The sequence below is a fragment of the Myxocyprinus asiaticus genome, chromosome 24 (assembly GCF_019703515.2).
Source record: "Myxocyprinus asiaticus isolate MX2 ecotype Aquarium Trade chromosome 24, UBuf_Myxa_2, whole genome shotgun sequence".
In the NCBI taxonomy this organism is placed as follows: domain Eukaryota; kingdom Metazoa; phylum Chordata; class Actinopteri; order Cypriniformes; family Catostomidae; genus Myxocyprinus; species Myxocyprinus asiaticus.
In genome coordinates this window covers 11,149,181-11,177,101 of record NC_059367.1, presented here as the reverse complement: position 1 = coordinate 11,177,101, position 27,921 = coordinate 11,149,181, and the positions used below count along the sequence as shown (strand labels likewise).

General features: G+C 38.9%; 1 protein-coding gene across 8 annotated transcripts in view; it reads left to right on the top strand.

Moving 5' to 3' along the window:
* The first annotated feature begins 4,436 nt into the window (after nucleotides 1-4,436).
* Nucleotides 4,437-27,921, top strand: part of cep350 (centrosomal protein 350) — a 64,080-nt gene continuing 40,595 nt past the window's right edge. For all 8 annotated transcript variants that reach the window (XM_051652914.1, XM_051652910.1, XM_051652916.1 and 5 more), the window contains exons 1-14: nucleotides 4,437-4,555; nucleotides 6,693-6,786; nucleotides 11,609-11,705; nucleotides 11,826-11,869; nucleotides 12,159-12,273; nucleotides 12,931-13,087; nucleotides 13,497-14,056; nucleotides 14,310-14,423; nucleotides 15,680-15,802; nucleotides 17,289-17,405; nucleotides 19,254-19,873; nucleotides 22,279-22,403; nucleotides 23,159-24,072; nucleotides 24,237-24,387. In XM_051652914.1, the coding sequence (XP_051508874.1) occupies nucleotides 11,621-11,705; nucleotides 11,826-11,869; nucleotides 12,159-12,273; nucleotides 12,931-13,087; nucleotides 13,497-14,056; nucleotides 14,310-14,423; nucleotides 15,680-15,802; nucleotides 17,289-17,405; nucleotides 19,254-19,873; nucleotides 22,279-22,403; nucleotides 23,159-24,072; nucleotides 24,237-24,387 (3,125 nt within the window). In that variant the 5' untranslated portion in view covers nucleotides 4,437-4,555; nucleotides 6,693-6,786; nucleotides 11,609-11,620. The remainder of the gene's footprint in view (nucleotides 4,556-6,692; nucleotides 6,787-11,608; nucleotides 11,706-11,825; nucleotides 11,870-12,158; nucleotides 12,274-12,930; nucleotides 13,088-13,496; nucleotides 14,057-14,309; nucleotides 14,424-15,679; nucleotides 15,803-17,288; nucleotides 17,406-19,253; nucleotides 19,874-22,278; nucleotides 22,404-23,158; nucleotides 24,073-24,236; nucleotides 24,388-27,921) is intronic.

Here is a 27,921-nt window from a genome sequence, read left to right as displayed (position 1 = left end):
AGTGCAGCTTTAAGTCCTTTTTTTTTTTTTTTTTTTTTTTTTTTTTACTATAAATCTCCACTTTTACTTTCACATTCTTTCACATTTTGAAAGTGAAAATGGTGATTTTGTTTTTTGGTTGGGGGGTGCAGTATTCATCTGATTCTCACCTACACTTATCATATCACTTCTGAAGATACGGATTTCACCGCTAGAATCTTATGGATTACTTGTGGCCTCTATGTGATTTTTTGAGCTTGAAAGGTCTGGTCACCATTCACTTGCATTGTAAGGACCAACAGAGCTGAGAGATATGCTTCTAAAAACCTTTGTTTATGTTTAGCAGAAGAAAGAAAGTCAGACACATCTGGGATGGCATGAGGGTAAGTAAATGATGAGAGAATTTTCATTTTTGGTGAAATATCCCTTTAAGGGTTTCGAACATACAACCGAGCCCAGCAGATGTTTAACCACTAAGCAATGCAACTCCACAGTACCGCTGCGTATGGAGGGCAGCGCACGGGCACCCCAGAGCGCCGATGCAGAATCAAAATGCACAATGAGGTACTGGTTTGGACTCGCATCTGTGGCAAACTAACTGATTTAATAGCCATACCAAATAAAACTGCAACAACGGTCCAAAATGCGCAAAAATAAATTAAACATGCATGCCTCTAATAACCCATAAGAATATAATTCATGACTAGATGATTTTGATTTCATAATGTGTTCATAATAATTCGCCCTGGAAAATAACGTCTATTTAAAAAACATTTAATAATAATAAAAAAAATAAATAAAAAAAAATAAAAAAGATTTTTAAAAAAATCAACACACTGAAACAAGTTAACGGATGTCTAATGTAAATTACACTTCTACTTAAACGTCGATAAGCATTTCAGTTGTACATATTTATGTGAATGGTCATGGTAAACAGAAATCTACCACCTCGTGAATAAATCAAATCCTTACCAGCATCAGATACAGCCACAAGTGCTCTGAGCTCCATCAATAACGCAATAACGCGCAGGAACGCAGAGTTTTTCCACACTATTCCTCACATTTACCTGGGAGTGGATGGCGTTTCTCCATTCTGCCGCGTCTGTCTTCTGAAAACATGTACATCTGTTTTTCTCTCTCTCGGATACAGCACTAAAATGGTTCGGGTATAACAGGAGAGATTGCAGGCGCTCAACACAAGTGATATCCCAGTTTCAAACTGAGTACGACAGGTTAGATCACCAGAGGGGGGCCGAGAGTCACTGTCTCTGTAATTAGCGAACATAAATTATTAAATGTCACACTATATTTTTACTACAATGACTTTTCTGGCGGCAGCCCGGTTTATATGTCTAAAATTCAGAGGACTGTCTAATTTGGAAATATTAGTTATGGGTTAAGTGGTGCGTTTAATGGTGCGTGAAATTTCATGCATGCATTAGACTCAATGCATGGTTTCTTTGATAGTTTTATTATAAAAAGAAATAGCAAAGTAATTGTTATGGTTACTATAGGCTTTCAATCCTTGTATACTGTAGGTGCATAGGACATAATATTGCAAGCATTCAAGTGCTGGCTGAGTGAGTTTAGATTTTGATTTATTTATTTTTTTTTTTAATTTTGCCACATTCATTTATTCTAAATTTATGTTATTTTAGATACGCCAGTGTTTATTAAATCTAAGGTGAATACAGGTAAAGTGGGACAACTGGTAAAGTGGGACATGTAAGCTTAATCATCTGCTGTATCATTATGTAGTTCATTACTAAATATCAGCATTTCTACTAAACTAGTATAACACTGATTTAGCCACTGTGATCATATTTTAAAAACAACAGCAATGACAAATGATCAGAAATTGTCCCACATTAACTGTTTTTATCCTAGGCAGCAGAGCACAAAACATATGCATTCTATGTACTGTATATCAAACTGTTGATATCTAAGTTCTTAACTTTTATCTATGACATATTTTTGTTAGATCTCACACGTTTGCCTGCAGATGGTTCATCCTCCTCCTTTATGGCATTCATAACTAATTCTTTAATTTCAGGGACTTGCCTAATAGTGCTCTGTGGTTGTTCTAAACCAGTGGTTTTTAACCAATGGGCCAGGGCCCAAAAGGGGGCCTCAGTAAACTTCCAAGGGGACCTCAAGATGACTTAAAATTATTAAAAATAATTCTTAACTTTATTAAAAAATAACTTCAAAATCAAGAATTCAACATAAACTGAGGTTATATTTCTCACTCTGGTGAAAATGCGCTGCTGAGCAACATGCTCTGACGATTTTTTTGGATTTATTTATTTATTTATTCAGGGAGGGAGAGGGCCTTTAAATATTGACATGGACAATCAGAGACCTTGTAATCAAAAAGTTTGAGAACCACTTTAAACAAGTGTGGCCCGCTCATCCCTATATCTGTTTCTGGGATATGCTTAAAATTGGACACTAATTTTTCTTCTGACATTCATTTATATTGGAATATCAAATATTGCAAAAATCGAGGTACCAGTGAGGCACTTACAATGGAAGTGAATGGGGGCCAATTATTTTTTTAATGTTAAAATACTAACTTTTTCAAAAGTATAACCACAAGACATAAAGGATATATGTGCAAACATGATTTTAGTGTGATAAAAACACTTTTAGTGTGATAAAATAAAGTTATAGCCAATTTTACAACTTCGTTACCATGATGATGTACTGACAATATACTCTAAAACAACTGTAAAAATGTCAATTTAAACAACTTTACAGCTTAAATGACACTAGTTTAAAAGAATAATTAATGTAAGTGCTTTTGTAAAATTATAAGATTCACATTTCTGTGTTTAAACCCTCCAAAAATTGGCCACGTTCACTTTCATTGTCCCCATTCACTTCCATTGTAAGTGCCTCACCGTAACCATGATTTTTACTTTTTTAAAGAAAAGGAGGGAGGAGTCGAAATACATTTTTGTGGTAATCAACATTATGCCACAAATGCTGTCGATTAAGCTTAACTTGTATCGAACCTTTTTCATTTAAATAGTTGTTATTAAGAATTCATAGATGTTTTAGCTCTTTTGTAGTATTATTTATGTTGTTTTGTTGCAAATAGTTGTTTTGTGTGATGTCACCATTAGAGTGATTTGTGCCACCTTTGGTCAAGTTGGACCCTGTTAACACTACCCCAGTTATCCTTGTGCATGAGCAACTGAAGGACAGGTGTCTATGCATTTCTGTGAAGAAATACGTTTCTTTAATGATTGACTTAGAATCACTTATAATCTTCTTTATTTAAGCTGTGTTATTGTATGACCTAACGTAAATTTAAGTGCATTCAACTAAAATTATTAAGTAGAAACATTTAAATAGCAAATCTGAGTTAAGCCTATTTGCATCTAATTACCTTAACTTAAATAGTTAAGTTCATTCTTTATAATCACCAAGTTAAGTGAATCTAATTACACATGTTTTGGAGACACCATTACTCAATTCAGTTGAGGGAATGAGTTCAACTGAGTAAAGTTATTAGGGTTTTCAGTGCCATTGCATATAATGAACCTTGTTGAGGTAGAAGTTGGACATATGGAATGTTTATGTCAGGTCTTATTAGGTTATGTAACCTCAACCAAATACTTTCTGTGGCATGTCTGAACCTTTCAATGTTGAGTGTTTTTATTTATGTATGGAGAGACTATTGATATACTACTGAACTCAAGGACACCACATCACATGTTTGACAATTCTATGGTCAGTGCCTTTGTTAATAGGCTAAAGTTGCAACCAGCTGCACCAATACTGTGTCTCTTTCATTTTCACACAATTTAGACTGATGTATGCAGAGCTGCAGCTGGTGGGGTGAAATGGTAAAATGGCTAGAAATAGCATTTTAGCTTAGCGTAAAGCTGACAATTTACACAAGGTTTATTTCTATTTCTTCTGCTCCAAACTTACTTCAAACTTACTTCTCTGTCTGCTCGTATGAATGTAACACATCATAAGAAAGTGTTTCACCGCTGTTCAAATGCACTTTGGATCGCATCATTTATATGTATAAATGTTTTCCATCTGAAAGGACTAAATATTAAATGAAAATGCAAAGTAATCTCTTTAGTAATCAAAATACTTTTTGAATGTAACTGTATTCTAATTACCAATGATTTAAATTGTAACTGTAGTGGAATACAGTTACTTATATTTTGTATTTATAAATACGTAACCCGTTACGTGTATTCCGTTACTCCCCAACCCAAGCCATTTGTGTGTGTGTGTCGTTTTTGACAATAAGTCGTTTAACAAATACATATTATGAACGAGCCATTTGAGCAGAACACCATTTACAAGACTCTTCTTCAGTTGTTTGGTTTAACTCCATTAGTGAACACTAGAGGTCAAACACAACCAAGAAAAAACAGCACCTGATGTTCTGCACGAAAGTCTCGCGAGTTTGTGAATCTCTCCGACGTGAACTTCCGGGAACAGTTATTCGGATAATGGCTGACCGTCATTTCTAGCCAACTTCAGTTGTAACTTATCATTAAAGCCGGGAAACAGATACCGAAAAGTTGGTAGATAATACACTTTTTAGGTAGGTATTGACCAATTACATTCCGACTTATACGCTCAACAAAAGACAACCAGAACTCAGAAAAGCAAAAAGTTTGTTTGTTCGAGAGCTTTCATGATTTAGCCGGTTAGCAGCAGCTGCTAGCAATAAGTTACCTCAGAGAATTTACAACCACAGTCAGAAAATACTGGTTAGATATTGTGAAATTGTTCTTGGGTAGATGCTTTTTGGTTCAACAGAAGTCTAATTTGTTATTTGGTAGGTTGATTCAGTTCGCTATTAGGTGGTACATTTCCAATCAGTAGTGTAGTTTATGTGAAGTTGTATTTGTGATTGACACTTGGGTGTTGTTGAGATGTTACGGCTATGAATTTCTCAATGTTCGTATGTTCTTTTGAATGTCTTTTTTTTTTTTTTTTGTTTCTCTCAAACTCTTTTGGTTTTTTAGAGTGTTGTAGTGTACATGGAGATGTATTTGAGTGTTAGTAATTAATCGGATGCTGTCCAGTTTAGTTCCTCTTGTTCTCCGGCTGTAATTTATTGTCTTGCTCGTTCGTCAGTTTTTCCCCCTTTGACGTTTTACTTTGCTTTAGTAAATAACAGGATGTATTTTAATCTGATCTGGCATTTTTGTACCAGAGGTCTCTGTCTGCTGATTATGCAAATCTGTAATGTCTCCTTTTCCTTTAACTCAGACTGACGCTCATGAGTTTTTACTGTAGGCCAGTCAGTTGCTATAGTTAGCTGTATTGATCCCAATATTTATGTGAGAATAGCTAGAGTAATGAACGTAATGCTGCATGTACACCCATCAGCTACAACGTTAAAACCACCTGCCTAATATGCAGGTCGCCCTTGTGTCGCCAAAACAGCTCTGACCCGTAAAGGCATGGACTCCACAAGACCTCTGAAGGTGTCCTGTGGTATCTGGCACCAAGACGTTAGCAGCAGATCCTTTAAGTCCTATAAGTTGTGAGATGGGGCCTCCATGGATCAGACTTGTCGGTCCAGCACATCCCATAGATGCTCAATCATATTGAGATATGGAGAATTTGGAAGCCAAGTCAACACCTTGAACTCTTTGTCATGTTCCTCAAACCATTCCTGAACAATTTTTTCAGTGTGGCAGGGCGTATTATCCTGCTGAAAGTGGCCACTGCCATCAGGGAATACTGTTGCCATGAAGGGGTGTACGTGGTCTGCAGCAATCTTTAGGTAGGTGGTACTTGTCAAAGTAACATCCACATGAATGCCAGGACCCAAGGTTTCCCAGCAGAACATTGCCCAAAGCATCAAACTGCATTCACTGGCCTGCCTTCTTCCCATAGTGCATCCTGCTGCCATTTCTTCCCCAGGTAAACGACGCAGACACACCCGGCCTTCCACATGATCTAAAAGAAAATGTGATTCATCAGTCCAGGCCACCTTCTTCCATTGCTCCATGGTCCAGTTCTGATGCTCACATGCCCATTGTAGGCACTTTTGGCAGTGGACAGGAGTCAGCATGGGCACTCTGACCGGTCTGCGGCTACACAGCCCCATACGCAGCAAGCTGCGATACATTGTGTGTTCTGACACCTTTCTGTCATGGCCAGCATTACGTTTTTCGGCAGTTTTGTGCTACAGTAGCTCTTCTGGAATCGGACCAGACGGATAGCCTTTACTCCCCACACGCATCAATGGGCCTTGAGCGCCCATGACCCTGTCGCGGTTCACCAGTTGTACTTCCTTGGACCACTTTTGGTAGGTTCTAACCACTGCATACCGGAAACACCCCACAAGACCTGTTGTTTTGGAGATGCTCTGACCCAGTCGTCTAGCCATTACAATTTGGCCCTTGTCAAAGTCGCTTAGATCCTTAAGCTTGCCCATTTTTCCTGCTTCCAACACATGAAATTCAAGAACTGACTGTTCTCTTGCTGCCTAATATATGCCACCCCTTGACAGATGCCATTGTAATGAGATAATAAATGTTATTCACTTCACCTGTCAGTGGTTTTAATGTTGTGGCTGATCAGTGTAACTGTCTGCTAGCTGGATGTTATGTACTTATTAATCAGTTGGATTTATATAATAATTTTAATAGTCTCAAACTTGGGAGTGTCTCAGTGCAAGCATTTGATGTAACATCATCCTTTTCCACTGGGTCTTATTTCAGATGGAGTGTTGGGCACAATCGCTAGCTGACTGATGTGTCCAGCAGTCTGGAAGACAAGGCAGACTCATGTCTCTCTGAATAAAGCTGCAAGAGGGTGAGTCCTGCACCATTCTACTTTATTCATGAAGGCCCTTACTCATCTCCTGAACTAATTTTTAATTACATTAACTACCACTAGGGATGCACCGATATGGAATTTCTTGGCCAATACCGATAACCTATAATTTTACAGCTCATTGTGGCTGATACCGATATACATTTTTCTTTTTTTATTTAATCCTTTAACCTGGAACTGCTAGCTAATTCTAATAATGCTTCTAATTTAAAATGTGTTATTTAAAAGCTTGGATTCTGGTCTTGCTACTATTTAAGGTTTGGCGGATGTTACATGAACCAGAAATGTTCCTATATTATAGATGTATGCTGATTTGAATGACACATAAATGACAGTACACTTGCATAAATTCTATGATGCCCATTTATATTAGTGTCCCGATGACTCCCTAACAGAGAGAGAATAATGAACTTTAAACAGCTGTAGTAATGCATTAAACCAAAATGAGGCAATAAATGGCATAACGAACATTAAACAACAAAACACAATGCAAACCCTAATCTCGGTATAGATGGTGTAATATTTACTATAGCAATCAGACTGCAAGTGCAGTGGTGGTTTTGTGTGTGTTATGTATGTGGCATTGTGTTTATGCACGTCTCATTCACAGACGCTTTACAGTGCTCATCTGTTACAGTTCCACTGTATAACTTACGAAATGTGAACACCACAATCATAATGGGAATAGGTAACATCATACAAATTGAATAGTCATGTGTCATAATGTTAGAAAAGTCTCAACTTGTAAAATACAACAAGCACATTCATTTCACTCACAAACTAGTGTTTTTAGCCATCTCGCACGTCACACTGTGAGAATTATTTCAATATAAATGTACCGTTTTAGGTTGTGTTTGGGCTTGTTTTAATCTCAGTGCTGTTCTGTAAGTAATGATGTGCTGTTTCCCACATTCTTTTATGTTTCATGAATACGCGAAAATGATTTCCCCCAAGTAACACATGTTTTTGTTCGTTTATTGCCTCATGAAGCTAACAGAATATTGGAAATGGCATGTCTTTACTTACAGCGAATGACTAAAACCAGCCCCAAAACAATGTAACAAGGTGCAGAGATGTTGAAATAATCCTCACAGAGTGACATGAGCTTGGCTTTCACTCACACAGACACATTGTGTATGCACACGCGCAGTGTCGCATAAGGCTGCCTGAAGGAAAGAAGCCGTAGGCAGTCAGAGATTCTCAGTTGTAAGCAAAGAATTCATAAAATATCGGCGGTAATTCCATCATTGGTGCAATAATAATATTTGTATTTTCCCGGTTATCGGCCAATAATATATCGGCCACCGATATAACATGCATCCCTATTTTAGATACAGAAATCGCCTGTCAATCAACTCCAGAACGTGCATGTGCATTAGTTATGCAAGCCGGGAAATGTTTTTTTTTTTTTGTGTGTGTGTGTGTAATCTGAGGTAAAGAAGCACAATTTATGATTCCATTGTTGTCAGATTTTACTGCTGATTTAAAATATGTTCTTTGATCGTAATCTTGACCAACCGTTTTGGAGATTTTGTCCTTTCCCCATTCAAGTAGTTAGGAGCTATACTTTCTTACTGGAAATAGCTTCGTGGGAGCATTCCAAAGATGGCCACCAGTGGACTGACTACTAGAAAGAATTTGGTTTAGCTCAACTATGCTCGGATTCAGAGAAATAAGAGTGTGAATATTGTAGCAACGACAAAATCCACACTAAAGCTAAGTAACCTTGAAGCTATTTTTCTGTCAGTGTTGGTGTAGTTACTGCGTTTTGCCTTTGTAGGACAGCATCATGTAGATTTGAGTAGTGAGAGAGAGTGTGTAGATGAAGATGTTGGATCTTTTTATGGGTAAATCAAAGTTAATTTTTTGCTTTTCTTGGCAGATACTTTGCACTTGGGGCATTTAAACTGGGAAAGCTTTGATTCTTTCTTTGTGCTTATTTTGATCATTGTGAGAAGTGTTAAATAGTTCAAAAAGGATCAGAACATATCGCTTCTGTCAGTATCACCAGTGCAAAGCACACTGTTGAAGCACTTGTTCTGTTGCACTTTAAATCCCTTTCATGGACAGGTGAGTGTCACAGGTGGTCTCGTTATTCCCTTACTAATTAGTTCCTTTGAACATCACACACATACACATGGTATCATCTGATTTTGGCGTTAATTGTCTTTTAGAATGGGAAATGGCGTTTAATTAAAGGAAAAATTCAATATAAATTAGACTCAATCCACATCATTTGTGGTTTAACTTTGATTACCACAAAAAATTTTGACTTGTCCCTCCTTTTCTTTAAAAAAAAAAAGAAAAAAAAAGCAGAAATGAATGGGACCAATCTGTAAACGTTAAAATACTATTTCAAAAGTATAGCCAAAAGACATAAATAATATGTGTAACATGATTTTAGTGTGATAAATTCGCTTACTTTTCTGTGTTAAGTTATAGCCAATTTTGCAACTGCGTTGTCATGACTATGCAATGTCAACAAACCCTAAAACAACTGTAAAATGACACTTTAAACAACTTCACAACTAAAATAATATGAGTTTTTACAGAAAAATAATGGAAAGTGCTTTTATGAAATTATAAGCATCACATTTCTGCCTTTAATCCCTCCAAAAATTGGCCCCATTCACTTCCTTTGTAAGTGCCTCACTGTAAATTTGATTTTTGCTTGTTTTCAAGAAAAAGAGGGAGGAGACAAACTTACTTTGTGTGGTAATCAAAGTTTATTCCACAAATGCTGTCGATTGAGCTTAACTTGTATTGAACCCTGAATATTCCTTTAAACATGTTGGCTTGAAGATGTCAGTTTGTGAGTGGCCTGAAAAAAAATGTAGCTAAATAGAGACTGTCAGTAATCTGACTTGATCACTATTAAGGTCATTTGTTTGTTATGAGTAAACTGTCATGACATGGGTGGTATGTTTGAGATGCAAAACATGAGTGTTTCTCTAGATCAAGTTTGATCAGGGCTTAGACAATGAACAAGAGCTGTGTCATAAGAAAGCTGGTTTACAGAACTTATAATTTTTATTGATTGCCTGTAATGTTGTTTTCCTCATACCAGACACATTTAGTATCTCCGTTACCTCATTTGCCACTGCTAGAGAAGTGGTGAAACCTGTTTTAATAACTCTTCACCTCTGCTTTTCAGTATATCGGTCTGAAATTCACTCAGAGTGCTAAAATATGTATGCAGCCCTCTGAGGTAGCTATTTCTTATGCATGCATTATTAATACAGTATAATTCATTTCAGGGTCCCTTTGAAATACTTTGTGCTTTTGTGACAATACTTTAGACTGTCTGCACATAACAGTGTTTTTACCCCAGAATTGTTCATTGAATATTCTTGATATCACACACTGAAGATGTACAAGGACAGGGACACAATGTTATAATGGCAGTGCTTAGAGGAAGACTGGGTCATTTGAACATCTTAAAAAGCTCTGTCACCATCACATGTCTGGGCCTCAGGGTATATTCAACTATTTTTACGCCGTTGCTTGAGCCCTTGTAGCTTTAAAAGTCTTGAATTACAAGCAATAAAACAAAGTCACTTTCTGTTTACTTAATTTATATCCTTGATCAATTGTTTATATTTTTAGTAGGTAAACAGTGCTTGAAGATCTTCAGGTATCTTACAGTAGTGTCAAGTGAACATTCAGAAATTGAAAAAAAATCAAATCAAAAGTAATCAAATATCGAAAAAACTAAATTCATTGGAATAGACTTCACTTCATTGAATGATTATTATATTCAACATTGATTTGATGCAGGAGTTTGACTGAGAACAACTCTGAAGGTAAGATTAGCTGTACAACTTTTTTAAAGGGATAGTTCACCCAAAAAATTTAATCACTCTAATGCCATCCCAGATTTGTATGACTGACTTTCTTCTGCAGAACACATCGAAGATTTTTAGAAGTATATCTCAGTTCTGTAGGTCCATACCATGCAAGTGACCAAAATTTTAAAGTTCCAAACGGACATAAAGGAAGCATAAATGAAATCTATATGACTCCAGTGGTTAAATCCATATATTCAGGTGTGATATGGTAGGTGTGGGTGAGAAACAGATCTTTTTTACTTTCAATCTCCACTTTCTTCTTCTTTTGTTTTTGGCTTTTCACATTCTTCATGGATATCGCCACCTACTGGGCAGGTAGGATAATTTATAGTAAAAAGAACTTAAATATTGATCTGCTTCTCACCCACACCTATCATATCACTACTGAAGATCTGGAGTTGTATGGATTACTTTTATGTTGGCCTTATGTGCATTTTGGAGCTGTAAAATTTTGGTCACCATTCACTTGCATTGTGTGGACCTGCAGAGCTGAAATATTCTTCTAAAAATCTTTGTGTTCAGCAGAAGAAAGTAAGTTGTACACATCTTGGATGGCATGAGCATGAGTAAATTATGAGAGAATTTTCATTTTTGCGTGAACTGTCCCTTTAAGTGTCCAACAGTTTTCTTTCATAGACACCGTGAGGCCTGTGGTGAGTTTCGGAACATTTAGAAACATTGAAACAGAAAGTGAATGCTCTCATCGCTTATTTGCCTGATAACCATCAGTTAAACTTGTGGTTTGGCCAAATTTTAAGCCTCGTTCAAAATCATAATGAATGCAAAAAGGAAACAGTTGAGTACTGAGAATGGAGTCATGTGTTTCAGTGCCCCTTAAGGATAAAGTCTAAGCAACAAGCCAATTCCAAAAAAAACAGTGTTTGCCAGCAGGTGTTGATGAGACAATCGGCTGTCTTACTTTGTATGTTTTTCTCTTTCCCTCTTACTCTCAGGTTGTCATAGCGATGTGGAGTCGCTTCCAAAGTGAGGCGGGGCCGCCAGCTGCCATCTCATCCCAGCCTGCCCTCTCTGGGCAGGACAACAGGAGAGGTTTGTCCAACTATGTCACCCTACACTGGCAACATAATTATAAACACCTAAAGTAAACAGTTTGATAGAGACAGTTGTATGTTTGTGTAGTTGCTTATGATAATGTTTGTTTCTCAACAGAGATATCAAATGCCTGGAATAGTCTAAATCAGACCAAAGCTGCCGTAAGTATTTGCATTAACCTGTGTTTCAGGTGCTGGGCTACTTAAGATGCAAAAGCATGATACCTTCAGATATTTTTTACATACAGGATGGGTCATTTGTGATTCACTGAGTTCTAAAGAAGCCCAGTTATAAATAGCTTCTCGTACAGAGGTCAAGACAAGATTAAAAAACATGATTTGCTCAACCTATAGTTCATTTTAAGATACACCATGTAGGTTTGGTATATCTGTAATACTAATCCCACGAGTGTGTAATTTGACTGTATGGCTCAATGTGGTCTTGTCTCAGTTACGGCACATTGAGAATCGTCTGGAGGCTGCACCTGGCTCTGGAGTGCTTCTGGATGTTGTGCTTGACACAAAGAAAGCAACTTTTAGTGGCAGTCCGAAAATAAGCCGCAGAGGTGAGACACAGACACATTCTCTGTATCGCGTGCACACAAACACACACACACACACACACAGGCAAGCCAGTAGAGAATACTTTATATCCCTGTGCTACTGTAGATGTTTTACATCTTTGAGTTGTCAACATTTAATATTTATAGTTTGTGTTATGCTCTTGGCTGATATTTTAATCCAGGATAATAGATATTTCACAAAGCTTTTTGCACATAATGATTAGATTTTTAATAAATATGTAGATATAGAAATAGATGAGAATAAACAGAAAATAAATATAGAAGAAAAATGGGTAGTTGACATGTCAAGAATTTACGTGCTATACGAAAACAGCTCTTTTCCCTTTAACACGTATTATTTTGTATGCAGTTTAATTATTTGTTTAGTAAACGTACATTTTAAAAAAAAATTTTTTTTTTTTTACCTCATTGAGAGATTTCATGGAATATTTACCAAAAAAAATGGTTACATCTCAGGACTATTTAAGTGAACTGCACAAAAGCTGAAAGGTTATTTAAATTGTTTTAAAGAAATGCTTAAAGCACCTAAAATATACACTTCCCTTATATGTAAATATTAACCTGATATTTTGATGGTAAATAAAATAAAATTAGAACAATACAACATCCCTTAGAATTTCTTGCATGTATTTCTTACAGATGGGCATCGTGTGGAGGACAGTGGGTCCAAGTCCAGAACACGGAGTCGGCGTAGTCCAGACAAAAGTTCCCGAAGTCCCCTGAGGAACAGCACTCTGGACAACAATGCCAGGAAGCCTAGTGCCGTAGAGTTTAGAGAACCACTCGTTTCATACAGGTAAAAGTAAAAAAAAAGATTCACTATTATAACAATCTGTGGTTGCTACAAAGAGGAGGGTTTTTCATACACTGGCTCATTATTTGGTTATTACTGCTGAATGATTAAATTCAAAACATACTGAAGTTGGAAGAATTTATTGTCAGAATAGGCTGTGGAGTACAGAAATCACTGAGTGCGGGTTTTATACCCATAAGTTATGTGTGAGTTCACTGTTTAATCCTCTTAAACTCATTAAAGTATTTGATAGAGGAACCGCCACTTCTGCTTCTTTAGTTTTTAGATTCAGCGCACATGTAGTTGACACTTCCTCCTTCAGATCTGCTTGCCAGCTGGGTTACACAGACTTAAGCTTTTAAAACCTCTCAAGTGCTCTTCAGTGTGTACTGCATTTGCCTGGTTTTTATAGGGATGCATCTCCGCTGCCAATGTCCCAGACACACTCTGAACCCGACCCCCAGTCGCTACCAGTGGATATGGGTGTCTCTCACCCGGACTCTGTCCTAAGCCGGCTGGTCTATCATCATGACACCCGAGACATGCAGACTGCAGAACTGGACAGCACCCACTCCTCAGCTATAGACAGCACATCTGTACGCTACCTCAACGATCTGTCTGCTCTTAACGCCATTCACCATCCTGACCAAGCTACAATGGGGTCAGAGGTCAAGCCCAGAACACACTCACAGGCTGAGATGTCTCACAATTTCCTGGTGTCCAGCCCGGGTTCAGTCTCCACTTCACTACGGCTAGATAACCTACGACGACGGCAACCGGACGATAAACTAGAAAAGCTGAAAGAGCGAATTCGCAAACAGAGGGAACATCTGGAGGAGGCTATGGATAGAAACAATCTGCAGGGATACCTGGAGAAGCCTGTGAGAATTAGGGAGGCAGGACACAGTATCACAGCACCCACTGCTAAACTTCGGAAAGTGGCCCCAGCCCCTCCGGCACCCATTTATAAAGGTAAGATGACTTCAGAGATGAAAGGTGAAACTTGACCTAGTAACCTACACTGGTCGGTTCAAACCCCAGATAATGGGCAATCCAAGAGTAATCACCATTGGCCCTTGAGCAAGACACTTAACCTCAGGTTGCTCTATGAGCACTATCCCTGTGATTAGTGTATTGTAAGATACTTGGGATAAAAGCATCAGTTAAATGTTTATGAGGTTGTTGAGCAAGAGGAAGCTCACTGCTGTGTTTTTTCAACTTCTAGGCTTCAACACAAGTGAGACTAAAATTCACACACCTGATGGGAAAGTGTGGGCCCAGGAAGATTTCCAGAATTTAAGCAGGGAAATATACAATGACCTTACACAACAGCTCACAGGTATACATAGCCACAAAACCGTTGCAATGTCTTGGTCATACACAGCTAATGGTTGTCATCTCTAAACCACTGATGATATAAATGTTTTGCATTTGAGTAATTCTCTTTTTTTCAGCCAAATTGCTGCATAGTGAATGGAGATGTTATTTAATAAGGTGGAATTAAAACGTTTATCCTTTGACGTGATTGACTTCAATCATGTTTTATCTCCTAATCCAGGCCCTCTATTGAGTAAGAAAGTAGGATGAGTAATGAACAGGCAATGGGCCAGTGTTACTGGTATACCCACCACTGAACGCATCTTAAAACACACACACACAAATTCATGTATTTCTACTGGAAATATATAAATGTTTTGTACATCCAGAATTAAAACCACATTACAGTAAGGTCAAAAAGTATGTTTAAAAAACCAAACCATTCTTGTAACGCTGGCTTGCATGTTCCTAATTGGCTCTGAGTTTCCAGGCGTACTGCCACAGCCATAGTTATGAGTTATCATTTCAGTCCTGATGGTTCTTAAGAGTTTTATATGAAAGGATTGCATCAGTTTGCTCAAAAACAGTTCCTTAGAATAGCAATATGAAACAAGCTCATTTATAATATACTTAATGCAGTTCATCTCCCTGTTTGGTTGCAGTAGATTTGAGATGATGTCATTAAAGGGGCCATAGCTTTTTATTTTTTCCCTGCAATCCATCCATGTTACTCATTTAGATTTAAATAACCATTTTGCAGCATTAAGTTGTAAATGTAAAACCCTGTCTATACAGGAAGCGAGTGGTGCGTCATGAAGTGTCAAATCTAAATTACACTCATTATAATCAGACACTGTCTACAATGGAAGCATTGTGATGCACCTTTAGTTGACGGATAACTGTTTTTATTTTTGACGCACTACAGCTATTCCAGACACCCCCTGATTTGTCTAAAGTAAAATTATTTAACTTAAAAAAATACTATGTGTGAATAGAGTGCTATAAATTTCACCCATTTTACCATTGCCTGAAGTCTGGTGTCAAGATTTACAGCTGATTTGTGTGTGCTGATTCTGAGAAGAGGTGCAGCTTCACTTCCGGTGTTGTTTTCTTTAAGCGCAAGTAAAATCCTGTTCCCCATGATATGTCAATATTGGAGTCGCTGTTTAAAATGGGTGCCATTTATGTGGTTGGTTGTTTCCGTTTCAATTGTTGATGCGAGTTTAGTGTGATAAACTGTGTTACCTGACTGATTTGTCTCTCCCCTTCCCTTCACAGCAGAGAGTGCAAAACCAAAGCAGAGACCTGCAGATCGAGAGAGGGCGAACGAGAAGAAACCATCCAAGCCTGTGAGGAAAGTGCACAGATCTTCCTCTGCACCAGACTCCAATCCTAAACCAGGTCTGAGCTCTCTTTCACACTCGGTCCTTCAAGCAAACAACTGCAGCTTAAGCAAATTATATTGAAATTCAAGATCAGAACATTTTATAGTGTGTAGAAGAGTTACATTTGAAGGTTAAATCATCTGCACTGGAAAATGTGCAAATCAGGTATAGGTAACAATGGTCAACTAGTCATCCATAACTGACTATTTGATAAGTGAGATGATCCGCCACGAGTGTTGTGTTTTTAAGAAGGCATGTCAAGTTAAAAATGTCTTTCTTTTAAAAACGAGTCTCTTACATCCTGTTCCATTTCGTAGATCTCTGTCCAGCTTTAATTGAGCACAATAATGCATCTTACGGAAAGTCCTAAGAAATGTGTGTCCAATCGTGGTCAGGTGAACCTGAAACCAGCTTATTAAACAGTTGACTATTCATTCAGGCAACCCACCGTTTAGTCGATTTTAAAAATATGTTGTTTTGCACATCCCTAGTGAAAATGAAACTAAATCCACGTGATTGCCCATAAACTTTTTTTTTTTTTTTTGGCAACCGTGTGTGGGCCTCTCTTGACCTGCCAGTGTCACAGTGCCCTGTCATATGCAGGGCCTTCCTGGAAACAAACATGCGTAGTAATGTCTGCCCACAAGCAAAAGCTCTTATACCCACAGAAATTTCCAGAATGTATAGCATGCAGTTTAACAGGATGGTTGCTGCGACACTCGCACAGGAATGCTTGATATGTCCCAGCTCAATTTGCTGTGGCCTCGTTGACAGGTGGAGAGGTGTCACTCTTTCCACGTGTGTGTGTACAGGTTTGGCTGTACTTGTGAGAGCCAGAGTTTTGTTTTATATTTCCTTACAAATACAGTGAAATGAAAACCAACTTGTGAGGACATTTGAAGTGGTCCTTTCTATTTGAATTGCTCAGAGTTGGCAAATTAATGTTATGCTTAATTTACTGCTATCAACAGGTTTCTGTGAGGCTTTAGTTTAGGGCAAGGTTGGGATTTAGCAAATATCATCACCTTGATTATTTATCAATGACCACATTATTGGTTAATATATTTCCCTTTCCATGTGGCGTTGGTTATGTCGGCAGAAAAGCAATGTCGTTTCAGAGGCAGAGAAAATTATTACATTTTGATGAAATATTATGAAAGCAAAGCTTATTTGTCCTTATATAACACGCACTGATGAATTATGCTCAGTAAGAGTTCATTTTGATTTCACTGTGTCTATTGTTATTAAATGTGAGCAGGGTTTTTTATTTCTTTGAAGACTAGTAGTCTTTAACAAGGGTTTTGCTTTAATTAAACATCTGTGTAAATGTTATTCAGAGCCGTTACTCTTGACTGTTCATTATTAATTACTTTTGTCATACTTTCCGCTGTGCATTAATCACTCTTGTTAAAAAAAAAAAAAAAAAAAAAAAAAGGGACAAGTACAAATTAATAATGGGAACAACTGGAGCCTCAATGCATCTGCGTAACCTGTCTCCATAGCAATCAGCACGTCATCATGGCGAGATGGTCAGAAGCTGATGAAGATGATGTTGGGGCCAGCTCCACGGTTACACAGAGAGCCCCGGGCACAGTCCAAAGAGAGACAGATGAGAACAGGTGAGAGGAGCGTTATCTGCCAGACCCTGCCCCCATTGCCATGACGACAATTCTGAGCTCAGCCAGAGCACAAACAAAACACTGATGTGGCCATTAAATAAAAGTATTCATTTAGCCTTGAATAGCCAGAAGCTACATGTTTTTGGCTTCTTGAATTTTGGATGCACAACCAAATTGTGACCTTGACAGAGCTTTAGTGTAAATTTTAGTTGAAATTAGTGTAATGCCAGTAGTTTTTAAAGGGATAGTTTACCCAAAGATCAGCATTTATTCACCCTCATGTTGTTCTAAACCAGTGGTTCTCAATTTTTTCGGGTCACGCCCCCTTTGAAACAAGAAAAACTGATAACTGCAAGGATTCATATCTATGAATGGAAATAAGCTTCAGCAGTCTCTATAAAAGTTTTTTTTTCAAATCCTTATCCAGCAATAATAATTGACTGTGATTGTCGCATCCTAGCCAGCGCTGAAAAAAGTAATAAATATTTACATGAGTGCACCTGACATCAACACTTTGGGCTGTCAAGAGCTGCACACAGGATGCGCTGCGGTGCCAGGCGAAAGTTTAAACAAGTCTGGAGAAAAGGCAGAGGAAAAGAAATTGCGCACATCGGTTCTTATGTGTATTTTCACTATTTTTGTTGAATGTGTGTGAGTGAATGAGATTTGAGGGCGGGTCAGTCTTCTGTGCCCCCCCCCCTCCCCCACGGGGCGTGCCCCACACTTTGAGAACCACTGTTCTAAACTTAAGTACTTTCTTCCATTGAATACAAAGGGAGATTTTAGGCATCATTCACTTTTATTGAGTGGTTAAAAAGATGCAAAAAAAGTGAATGGTGACTGAGACTAACAGACAGCCAACATCATCTCTTCTGTTCCACAGAAGAAAGAAAGGCATACAGATTTAGAAAAACATGAGGATGAGTGAATGAATACAATTTTTATTGTTGGGTAAACTATCCCTTTAAAGGTTCAAAAGCTAAATGGTTTTGAATGCAACAAACAAATTATGTCTGTGACAAATGTTTCAATAAGTTTACTTCCAGCAGTTATTAAATACCACATTTGTTGCAGCAGCTTGTGGACCAAGTATCAGGTCTATTAATAAATAAAGATTCAGAGAGCCTCACTACACTGGTAATCTTTGCTGTTCATTGACCGTAATGAAGAGGGTTTGACTGGGTGTTTCTGATTCACTTCACAATGCAAGTCGGCCTGATTTCTCCAGATACGCTGGGCTGGACCCAGACTTTATACAGTACAGTCACTGCAATACTGATTTATTGGACTGCAGAGACAGAAGTGCTCGATACTGTATTGATTTAAAAATAATATGCAAGCAAATGCTGAAGTGGATGTTTTTCCAGTTCAGATGTACAAATAAAGGGCATATGCTGCAAATGCTTTGTGTTTGGGTAATTTTGTTCCCCCTTCAAATAATTGATTGAAAGAGGAAGCTTAGATTTAGTTTTAATCTAATTTCCTGTAATTTCCATTGGGGTAGTCCAGTACTGAGATGTATAAAAACACCTCTCAAACACCTGAATGGTTGCAGCCAGGTCCACTGGATACATGAAGTAGTACAGAGAATAGACCTTAGTCAGGGTAGATTACTTAGTCATATTTAAATGTATATGAATGAAAACATTATAAAAACATATTTTATATTATTTCCAGTTGACCAAAAACTGCTGACCCAGGGTCTGAAGACGGTACAACCTATTGATAAGACTGTACTCATCCCTCATAGCTTTGTTTTCATTCAAGTTAAAATAAAAAGGGAATGAAAAAAAAAAAAACAGCTGACAGTTTATATTCCCTTATCCTTTGCATCATCTTTTCTTGAAGGCCCTGTCCCTTGCTCCAGCTCCGATACTCGTCTTGAGCGGACCCGCCGTTCTAGGCCCAACAGAACAGAACAACCTTGCAATCACATGCTTCCTGAGGAGCCAGCTGGGCGCTCCAGATCAGCAGTGGGGGATAGAGGCAAGTCTTCCAACACAGACCTCCTCTCAGCTGACATCTGTGGCATCCTAGATGACCTTCAGTTGGAGAAGGACAGCAGAAGGGAACCGGTGCCCAGCTCCAGAGTCCGTGCCTCATCCCGAGCTTCCCGCAGTGCCAGTCCTGCCAAGACTACCAGGACGCTAGAGCCCCCAGAGCCACCCTTACCAAAGAAACGGCACTATGATGCAGAGGCAGTGCGGATGTACATCGCTCAAAAACAGGAGGAGCGTAAGAAACGGCAAGCGGAGGAAAGGAAGTCTCAGAGAGAGGAGGAAGAGAAGAAGAATAAACGTCTACAGGAGCTCTACAGAAGACAGCGTTCGGGAGCCACAAAGGGCCCGGCGGCACCTGAAGGGGCAATTAAGAAGCGACTGCAGGAAACTTACACCAAACTATTGCTGGAACAGACTCGGCATGGAGGAGAGATCAACGCTGCTGCAGAAACAAACATTAGTCAGCAGGTAAACTAGTACTCCTATGCATTCAACACCTTCAGCAGCATGTTTGCTGTAAAACAGCCTGTTGAATATGCTAAGTGCATGAAATATTTCCCTGGCTATATTTTCCACTGATCATCTGATATTTAGCTTTTTGAGATTGTCGACATCAGCTTATAACTGTACCCACTTTGTCGATTAACAGAAGGATTAGCTCTCCCTTGTGTCAATTCTAGGGAAGTGCAAAATTGTATGAACAGCATCGCAAAGCAATCTGTCAGCATGGTAAAAACCTCTCAGAGATGTTGCATTTCTTAATTTTAAAAGCACCACTGCAAAAATTTCAAATAAAAAAAATATATATATCTAATTACACTAGTCAACCTCACTAATCGGTTTTTGGAAAACTATTTATTAAGTGGAACATCCTGCCCATCTCTCAAAAGTTTTTAAGGCAAAGGTGGTCACACCAAATATCGATTTAGCTTTTCTTATGTTTACTGGGCTTTGTATGATGTTAATTGATAAATGAAAACAATTTATGACATTAATTAAGACATCCTAACTATGCAACATTTTTCACAAGTGCCTAAAACTTTTGCACAGTTATGTACAGGTGCATCTCAATAAATTAGAATGTCGTGGTGAAGTTCATTTATTTCAGTAAATCAACTCAAATTGTGAAACTCGTGTATTAAATAAATTCAATGCACACAGACTGAAGTAGTTTAAGTCTTTGGTTCTTTTAATTGTGATGATTTTGCTCACATTTAACAAAAACCCACCAATTCACTATCTCAAAAAATTAGAATACATCATAAGACCAATAAAAAAAAAAACATTTTTAGTGAATTGTTGACCTTCTGGAAAGTATGTTCATTTACCATATATGTACTCAATACTTGGTAGGGGCTCCTTTTGCTTTAATTACTGCCTCAATTCGGCGTGGCATGGAGGTGATCAGTTTGTGGCACTGCTGAGGTGGTATGGAAGCCCAGGTTTCTTTGACAGTGGCCTTCAGCTCATCTGCATTTTTTGGTCTCTTGTTTCTCATTTTCCTCTTGACAATACCCCATAGATTCTCTATGGGGTTCAGGTCTGGTGAGTTTGCTGGCCAGTCAAGCACACCAACACCATGGTCATTTAACCAACTTTTGGTGCTTTTGGCAGTGTGGGCAGGTGCCAAATCCTGCTGGAAAATGAAATCAGCATCTTTAAAAAGCTGGTCAGCAGAAGGAAGCATGAAGTGCTCCAAAATTTCTTGGTAAATGGGTGCAGTGACTTTGGTTTTCAAAAAACACAATGGACCAACACCAGCAGATGACACTGCACCCCAAATCATCACAGACTGTGGAAACTTAACACTGGACTTCAAGCAACTTGGGCTATGAGCTTCTCCACCCTTCCTCCAGACTCTAGGACCTTGGTTTCCAAATGAAATACAAAACTTGCTCTCATCTGAAAAGAGGACTTTGGACCACTGGGCAACAGTCCAGTTTTTCTTCTCCTTAGCCCAGGTAAGACGCCTCTGATGTTGTCTGTGGTTCAGGAGTGGCTTAACAAGTGGAATACGACAACTGTAGCCAAATTCCTTGACATGTCTGTGTGTGGTTGATGCCTTGACCCCAGCCTCAGTCCATTCCTTGTGAAGTTCACCCAAATTCTTGAATCGATTTTGCTTGACAATCCTCATAAGGCTGCGGTTCTCTCGGTTGGTTGTGCATCTTTTTCTTCCACACTTTTTCCTTCCACTCAACTTTCTGTTTACATGCTTGGATACAGCACTCTGTGAACAGCCAGCTTCTTTGGCAATGAATGTTTGTGGCTTACCCTCCTTGTGAAGGGTGTCAATGATTGTCTTCTGGACAACTGTCAGATCAGCAGTCTTCCCCATGATTGTGTAGCCTAGTGAACCAAACTGAGAGACCATTTTGAAGGCTCAGGAAACCTTTGCAGGTGTTTTGAGTTGATTAGCTGATTTGGCATGTCACCATATTCAAATTTTTTGAGAGAGTGAATTGGTGGGTTTTTGTTAAATGTGAGCCAAAATCATCACAATTAAAAGAACCAAAGACTTAAACTACTTCAGTCTGTGTGCATTGAATTTATTTAATACACGAGTTTCACAATTTGAGTTGAATTACTGAAATAAATGAACTTTTCCACGACATTCTAATTTATTGAGATGCACCTGTATATCTCAGTGAATTCAGTAAATATTGTGTAAAATGAAAGGCTATAATGTAACTGACATTTACTTTCAGACTTTTTTATTGATATTGTAATATATTGTTATCTCTCATTAAGTTGTATTATATGATGTGTATATTGGTAATTGTACACCCTGGTCTCTAGATAACTGTGGTGGCCATTGTAAAATCTTAAATGATAGATCTCTAGTTTTAAGTGTTTTTGTTGTGGCATTGCAGTTGAGACCAGTGTACCAACCATCTGGAGAGTCTGATAAAGAAAATAAAAGACATGATCGACCTCAGAGTGCCACCTCAAGCAGTGATCTATCTCTTACGGGGCAACGCCAGCCTCCTTTCTCCAGGTAAAATGCACACTGAATCTCATTAATGATTTCCATGCGTTTCATAGCCATGACAATCTTTGTTGTCTTAGTACATCAACTTTGTATTGTTAGGCTTTCACCTGAACACCAGCTAGAAAACACTGTGTATGTTTGTTTCCATCAAAGCCATTTTCACTGCACTGAAGCTTTCACAGTTAATAAAATATCCACTTACCTTAAATGAGAAATCATTAGTATTCCTTATACAGAAATCATACTCTTTAAGTATTTCAAGTAGATCTTTAAGAATAGATTTATTCCAAAGCCCGGTGCTTAGACAGAAGTGTTTGTTGCCAGCCCATATCGGTTTCCATGGCCACCTTTAAGTGTATGTAGTCAGTGCCGTCTGCTGTATATAAAGTTTTTGGACACTGGGAAGTTCCTATGCAGCTTTTAAAATAGAACAAAAAAGGGATAGACCACCCAAAAATAAAAAATTTCATAATTTACTCAACTTCATTTTGTTCCAAATCTGTACGACTTTCGTGGAACACAAAAGGTGTTAGGCAGAATGTTAGGGACTGACAGTCTCAGTCTTCAAAACTTATTTTGTGTTCCACGAAAGAAAAATTCAGATTTGGAACAACATAAGGGTGTGTAATGGATGACAGAATTTTTAATTTTTATTTTAAGGTTTTGCCTACTCAAGCTTTGTGTATCCATTAGAGGCTGTGCATTCATTTAGCAAAATGATAAGTAGAATCTAATGATGCGTTGTCTTGAACTTTTTGTAGGAATGAGTTGGGATTTGCTGGTCCGCCCTGGCTCCAGTCTGATCGGTGTAGCCCTGCTTTAATGAGAAGCAACAACACTCTAGCACCCCCCTCTGGCCAAATATTTTCTCAGCTCTTAGAACTCAATCCAGAACCATCAGTACCTGAAAGAGAGTCCAGAACTGCACCTTTTGCATTCCCCTCAGAAACATCCCAAAAAATTAGCCGTATTGAGGCTCTGAGGGCCACCGCTGCCTCTCTTTCCAATCGCATAGAGAGCGAGGCACGCAAGCTAGCCAGTGCCGGAATAAACTATGGTTGTGCTAGGGATACAGACACTGGGCTTTCGATCCCAAACGATAACTGCTGGGCCAAGCCTGTCAGTCCACCAGTCAGAGAGAATCAGACCGAGTCTGAAGACCTGGTTGAAAGGATTCAGAAGCTTCTTGCTGCAGGTCAAAGCACCTATGATGACGCCCTACCAGGTGTTGGCAACCTGCGCAGCTTTAGGGAAAGAACTGAGGCTGTGGACAAACCCTACTCAACACCTTCTGCCTCAGGCCTCACATCTAGAAATGTACACAAGACACTTTCTCCTCCAAAGCCTCAAATCAAGGAAGTTGTGCTGGACTCCAGTGGAGGTTCCATCAGCGAGGGTCCTCTGTTGAGTGAGGGCAGCATTTCTGATGGTGAAGATCTCCAAGAGCTGCCAAAATCCAGTCACAAACTGGGAACCACTGAATACTGTCCAGCTCAGCAGAATGGAGACCATTTGAACCCAATTTCACGCTTCCAGAAAGAGGCAGAGAAGCACTTGCCCTTTAGTCCGTCAAGTCTTATACGAGAGAGCAATGGACCATGGGAAGAACTGGCCAAGGGAAGCCCACACAGTGTTATCAATATATTCACCAAGAACATGCAGAGTTATGGCAGTGGTGAGAACTTCAAAAACTTAATTGAACTGTGTTGTTTAACTTAAAACAATGTGGCAGAAAGGTATATAATTATATTTAATGATATTATGTACTTATGTGGAATTTATTTGTAAATCTTATTTAAAACAAATGTATATTTTCGTTTCTTATGTTTGTTTATGTAGCATTTGAAGAGAGGGGAGGTAAGAGTTCCCCAGCTCTCCGCTCTGTTCTGTCTGCTTCCAGCTCATTAGATGGAATGGTCTATGAGGATGACTTCATTTCCTCTCATTGCAGTAGCCAATCAGCATCCAAGAGAAGTCCTAATGAGCTCAGGTAAAACAAAATACAAATACATTTTAGTTGTAATTTTGATATTTGTAAATGGATGGATAGTGTTGCTCCCTCCAATAATTTACGAGCACAAGAGTTCTTGATTTTTACTGATGATGGTTTATTCAGATGTTCTATTTCCTCATTCACCATCAACATTGATGACAGACATGAAGACATCAGACTTCACACCATACATGACACCAGACGTGAGAAATCATTGGCTGCTTATTCAGAAGGGAGGAACAAAACATGAATGAATCTTCACTTCATTAATATTAGGCGTTATATTACCTAACGATTTCTTTTGACTTGACGTTTTACTAACGAGTAAAACCCGCATCTCTGACTGTTGTGTTTGCTTATTACTCCCGGGTGAATAAAGTTTCTGTGTTTATTGGTTCCACCCACCCAATGGCAAAACAAATGCACATTTGAACACAACATAGAGGCCAAATATATACATCAGCTACACTCCCACCAAATCACTTGTGATTTCTCTATGGCAAACCTGGAGGAATTAAAAAATATGTTGAGTAACACTTCTAGTAGATATCTAATGAAAAACTAACCCATGGGATGGCAGAGAGAGTATAAGAGGCAGAATTTCACCAGTCTGCTTCCAGGAAAGTGGCTGTCTTCTGGATTGGTCATTCTAGATAGGTGGGCTTGAATGTACATTTGCCCTTCTCATCCAGGGTGGAGTCACTTACTAACAATTTGAGTCTTCTCACTCGGCCATCATTTCTTGGGGACACTTCCATCACCATTGCCAACTTTCAATGGTGCGTGGTGCAGCATCATCTTGCAGGATAACAATGTAATTTACCTTAGCATTCCTTCGGTTCTTATTCCATTTCTGTCTGTGCGGAAGATTTAAAAGATACTCCTTCCACTGTGACCAGAAGTTGTTGGCTTAGTGTTGCACTCTGTGCCATCTCTTGTGGAGATAAAGATCTTCCTTGATGAAGTCTCCTGGGGGTGGTGCAATAATCATAGCCTTCATAGTCAGATGTGATTCAGTGTAAGAGGCTCTGAACCCAATGGGTCGAGATGTTCAGTAGTCAAGGGCCGGCTATTCACAATCACCATAACTTCATACAGAAAGGTTTGCAGAGAGGTGCTATCAAGTATTCTGGAAGACTGAACGAGAATAGAGGTCAAGACACTTCTTATTGTACTTATCTGTCTTTCCCAGACACCACCCATATGACTTGAAGACAAGGCATTCATGATAAACTCATCTTAATTTTTCAATTGCTCTTGAGCCATCTCTTTCATTGCACTAATGAACTCACATTTTGCACCAGCAAAGTTTGTGCCTTGGTTACATCGGATTTGGCGAACAGTTCCATGAATCGCAATGAACGAACACGGGGCATTAATAAAAGCATCGGTAGTTAAGTCATCAAGGATTTCAATATGTATTGCCCTGGATCACATACAGGTTAGCAGCAGCCCATAGCGCTTAAGCTCTCTTCTACCATCTTTGACCTAGAATGGTTCAAAGTGGTCCATCCCACACACAATAAAAAGGCGGAGTTATCTGCATGCGCTCTATAGGAATGTCAGTCATTCTTTGCTCTTCATTACACCTGAATTTCCTGCATTTCAGACATGTTTAGATGTGGGAAGAGACTGCACTGCTACATCCTAGGATCCGTATGCCATTGGACCGGAGCTCATTGACAGTCATTCCTCATCCTTGATGTTACACTCGTTCATGATGATGCTTGATAAGTAGTGCTGATAAGTGGCTTTCTCTTGGGAGAATTGCTGGATGCTTCACATGAGGATGAAGAGTTGCATGTGCTAAGTGACCTCCAACCCTGATGATACCTTGCGCATCCAGGAATGGACACAACATAAACAGCTTACTTTGTCTTTAGCGTTTGTCTCTTTCTGACTCTTGAAACTCTGTATCACATTTTGATAATAGTGAGCTCTGCCTCTCTCCTTTCTTCTAAGCTTGTGGCTACACAGGACTTGGGTTCAAGACCTTTGGCTTCTTTGATACGCTGCTTACAGTTAAAGTCAGAAGTTTACATACACCTTAGCCAAATACATTTAAGCTCAGTTTTTCACAATTCCTGACATTTAATCGTAGAAAACATTCCCTGTCTTAGGTCAGTTAGGATCACTACTTTATTTTAAGAATGTGAAATGTCAGAATAATAGTAGAAAATGGTTTATTTCAGCTTTTATTTCTTTCATCACATTCCCAGTGGGTCTGAAGTTTACATACACTTTGTTAGTATTTGGTAGCATTGCCTTTAAATTGTTTTACTTGGGTCAAATGTTTTGGGTAGCTTTCACAAGCTTCTCACAATAAGTTGCTGGAATTTTGGCCCATTCCTCCAGACAGAACTGGTGTAACTGAGTCAGGTTTATAGGCCTCCTTGCTTGCACACGCTTTTTCAGTTCTGCCCACAAATTTTCTATCGGATTGAGGTCAGGGCTTTGTGATGGCCATTCCAATACCTTGACTTTGTTGTCCTTAAGCCATTTTGCCACAACTTTGGAGGTATACATGGGGTCATTGTCCATTTGGAAGACCCATTTGCGACACAGCTTTAACTTCCTGGCTGATGTCTTGAGATGTTGCTTCAATATATCCACATAATTTTCTTTCCGCATGATGCCATCTATTTTGTGAAGTGCACCTGACCCTCCTGCAGCAAAGCACCCCCACAACATAATGCAGCCACCCCAATGCTTCGCGGTTGGGATGGTGTTCTTCAACTTGCAAGCCTCACCCTTTTTTCTCAGAACACATCGATGGTCATTATGGCCAAACTGTTCACTTTTTGTTTCATTAGACCAGAGGACATTTCTCCAAAAAGTAAGATCTTTGTCCCCATGTGCACTTGCAAACTGTAGTCTGGCTTTTTTATGGTGGTTTTGGAGAGTGGCTTCTTCCTTGCTGAGCAGCCTTTCAGGTTATGTCGATATAGGACTCATTTTACTGTGGATATAGATACTTGTCTACCTGTTTCCTCCAGCATCTTCACAAGGTCATTTGCTGTTGTTCTGGAATTGATTTGCACTTTTCGCACCAAACTACATTCATTTCTAAGAGACAGAATGCATCTCCTTCCTGAGCGGTATGATGGCTGCGTGGTCCCATGGTGTTTATACTTGTGTACTATTGTTTGTACAGATGAACGTGGTACCTTCAGGCATTTGGAAATTGCTCCAAAGGATGAACCAGGCTTGTGGAGGAGCACAATTTTTTTTTCTGAGTTCTTGGCTGATTTCTTTTGATTTTCCCATGATGTCAAGCAAAGAGGCACTGAGTTTGAAGGTAGGCCTTAAAATACATCCACAGGTACACCTCCAATTCAGTACACCTCCTTTCAGAAGCTAATTGACTAATTGTCTAAAGGCTTGACATCATTTTCTAGAATTTTCCAAGCTGCTTAAAGGCACAGTTATATTAGTGTATGTAAACTTCTGACCCACTGGGATTGTTAAATAGTCAATTAAAAGTGAAACAATCTGTCTGTAAACAGTTGTTGGAAAAATTACTTTTCATGC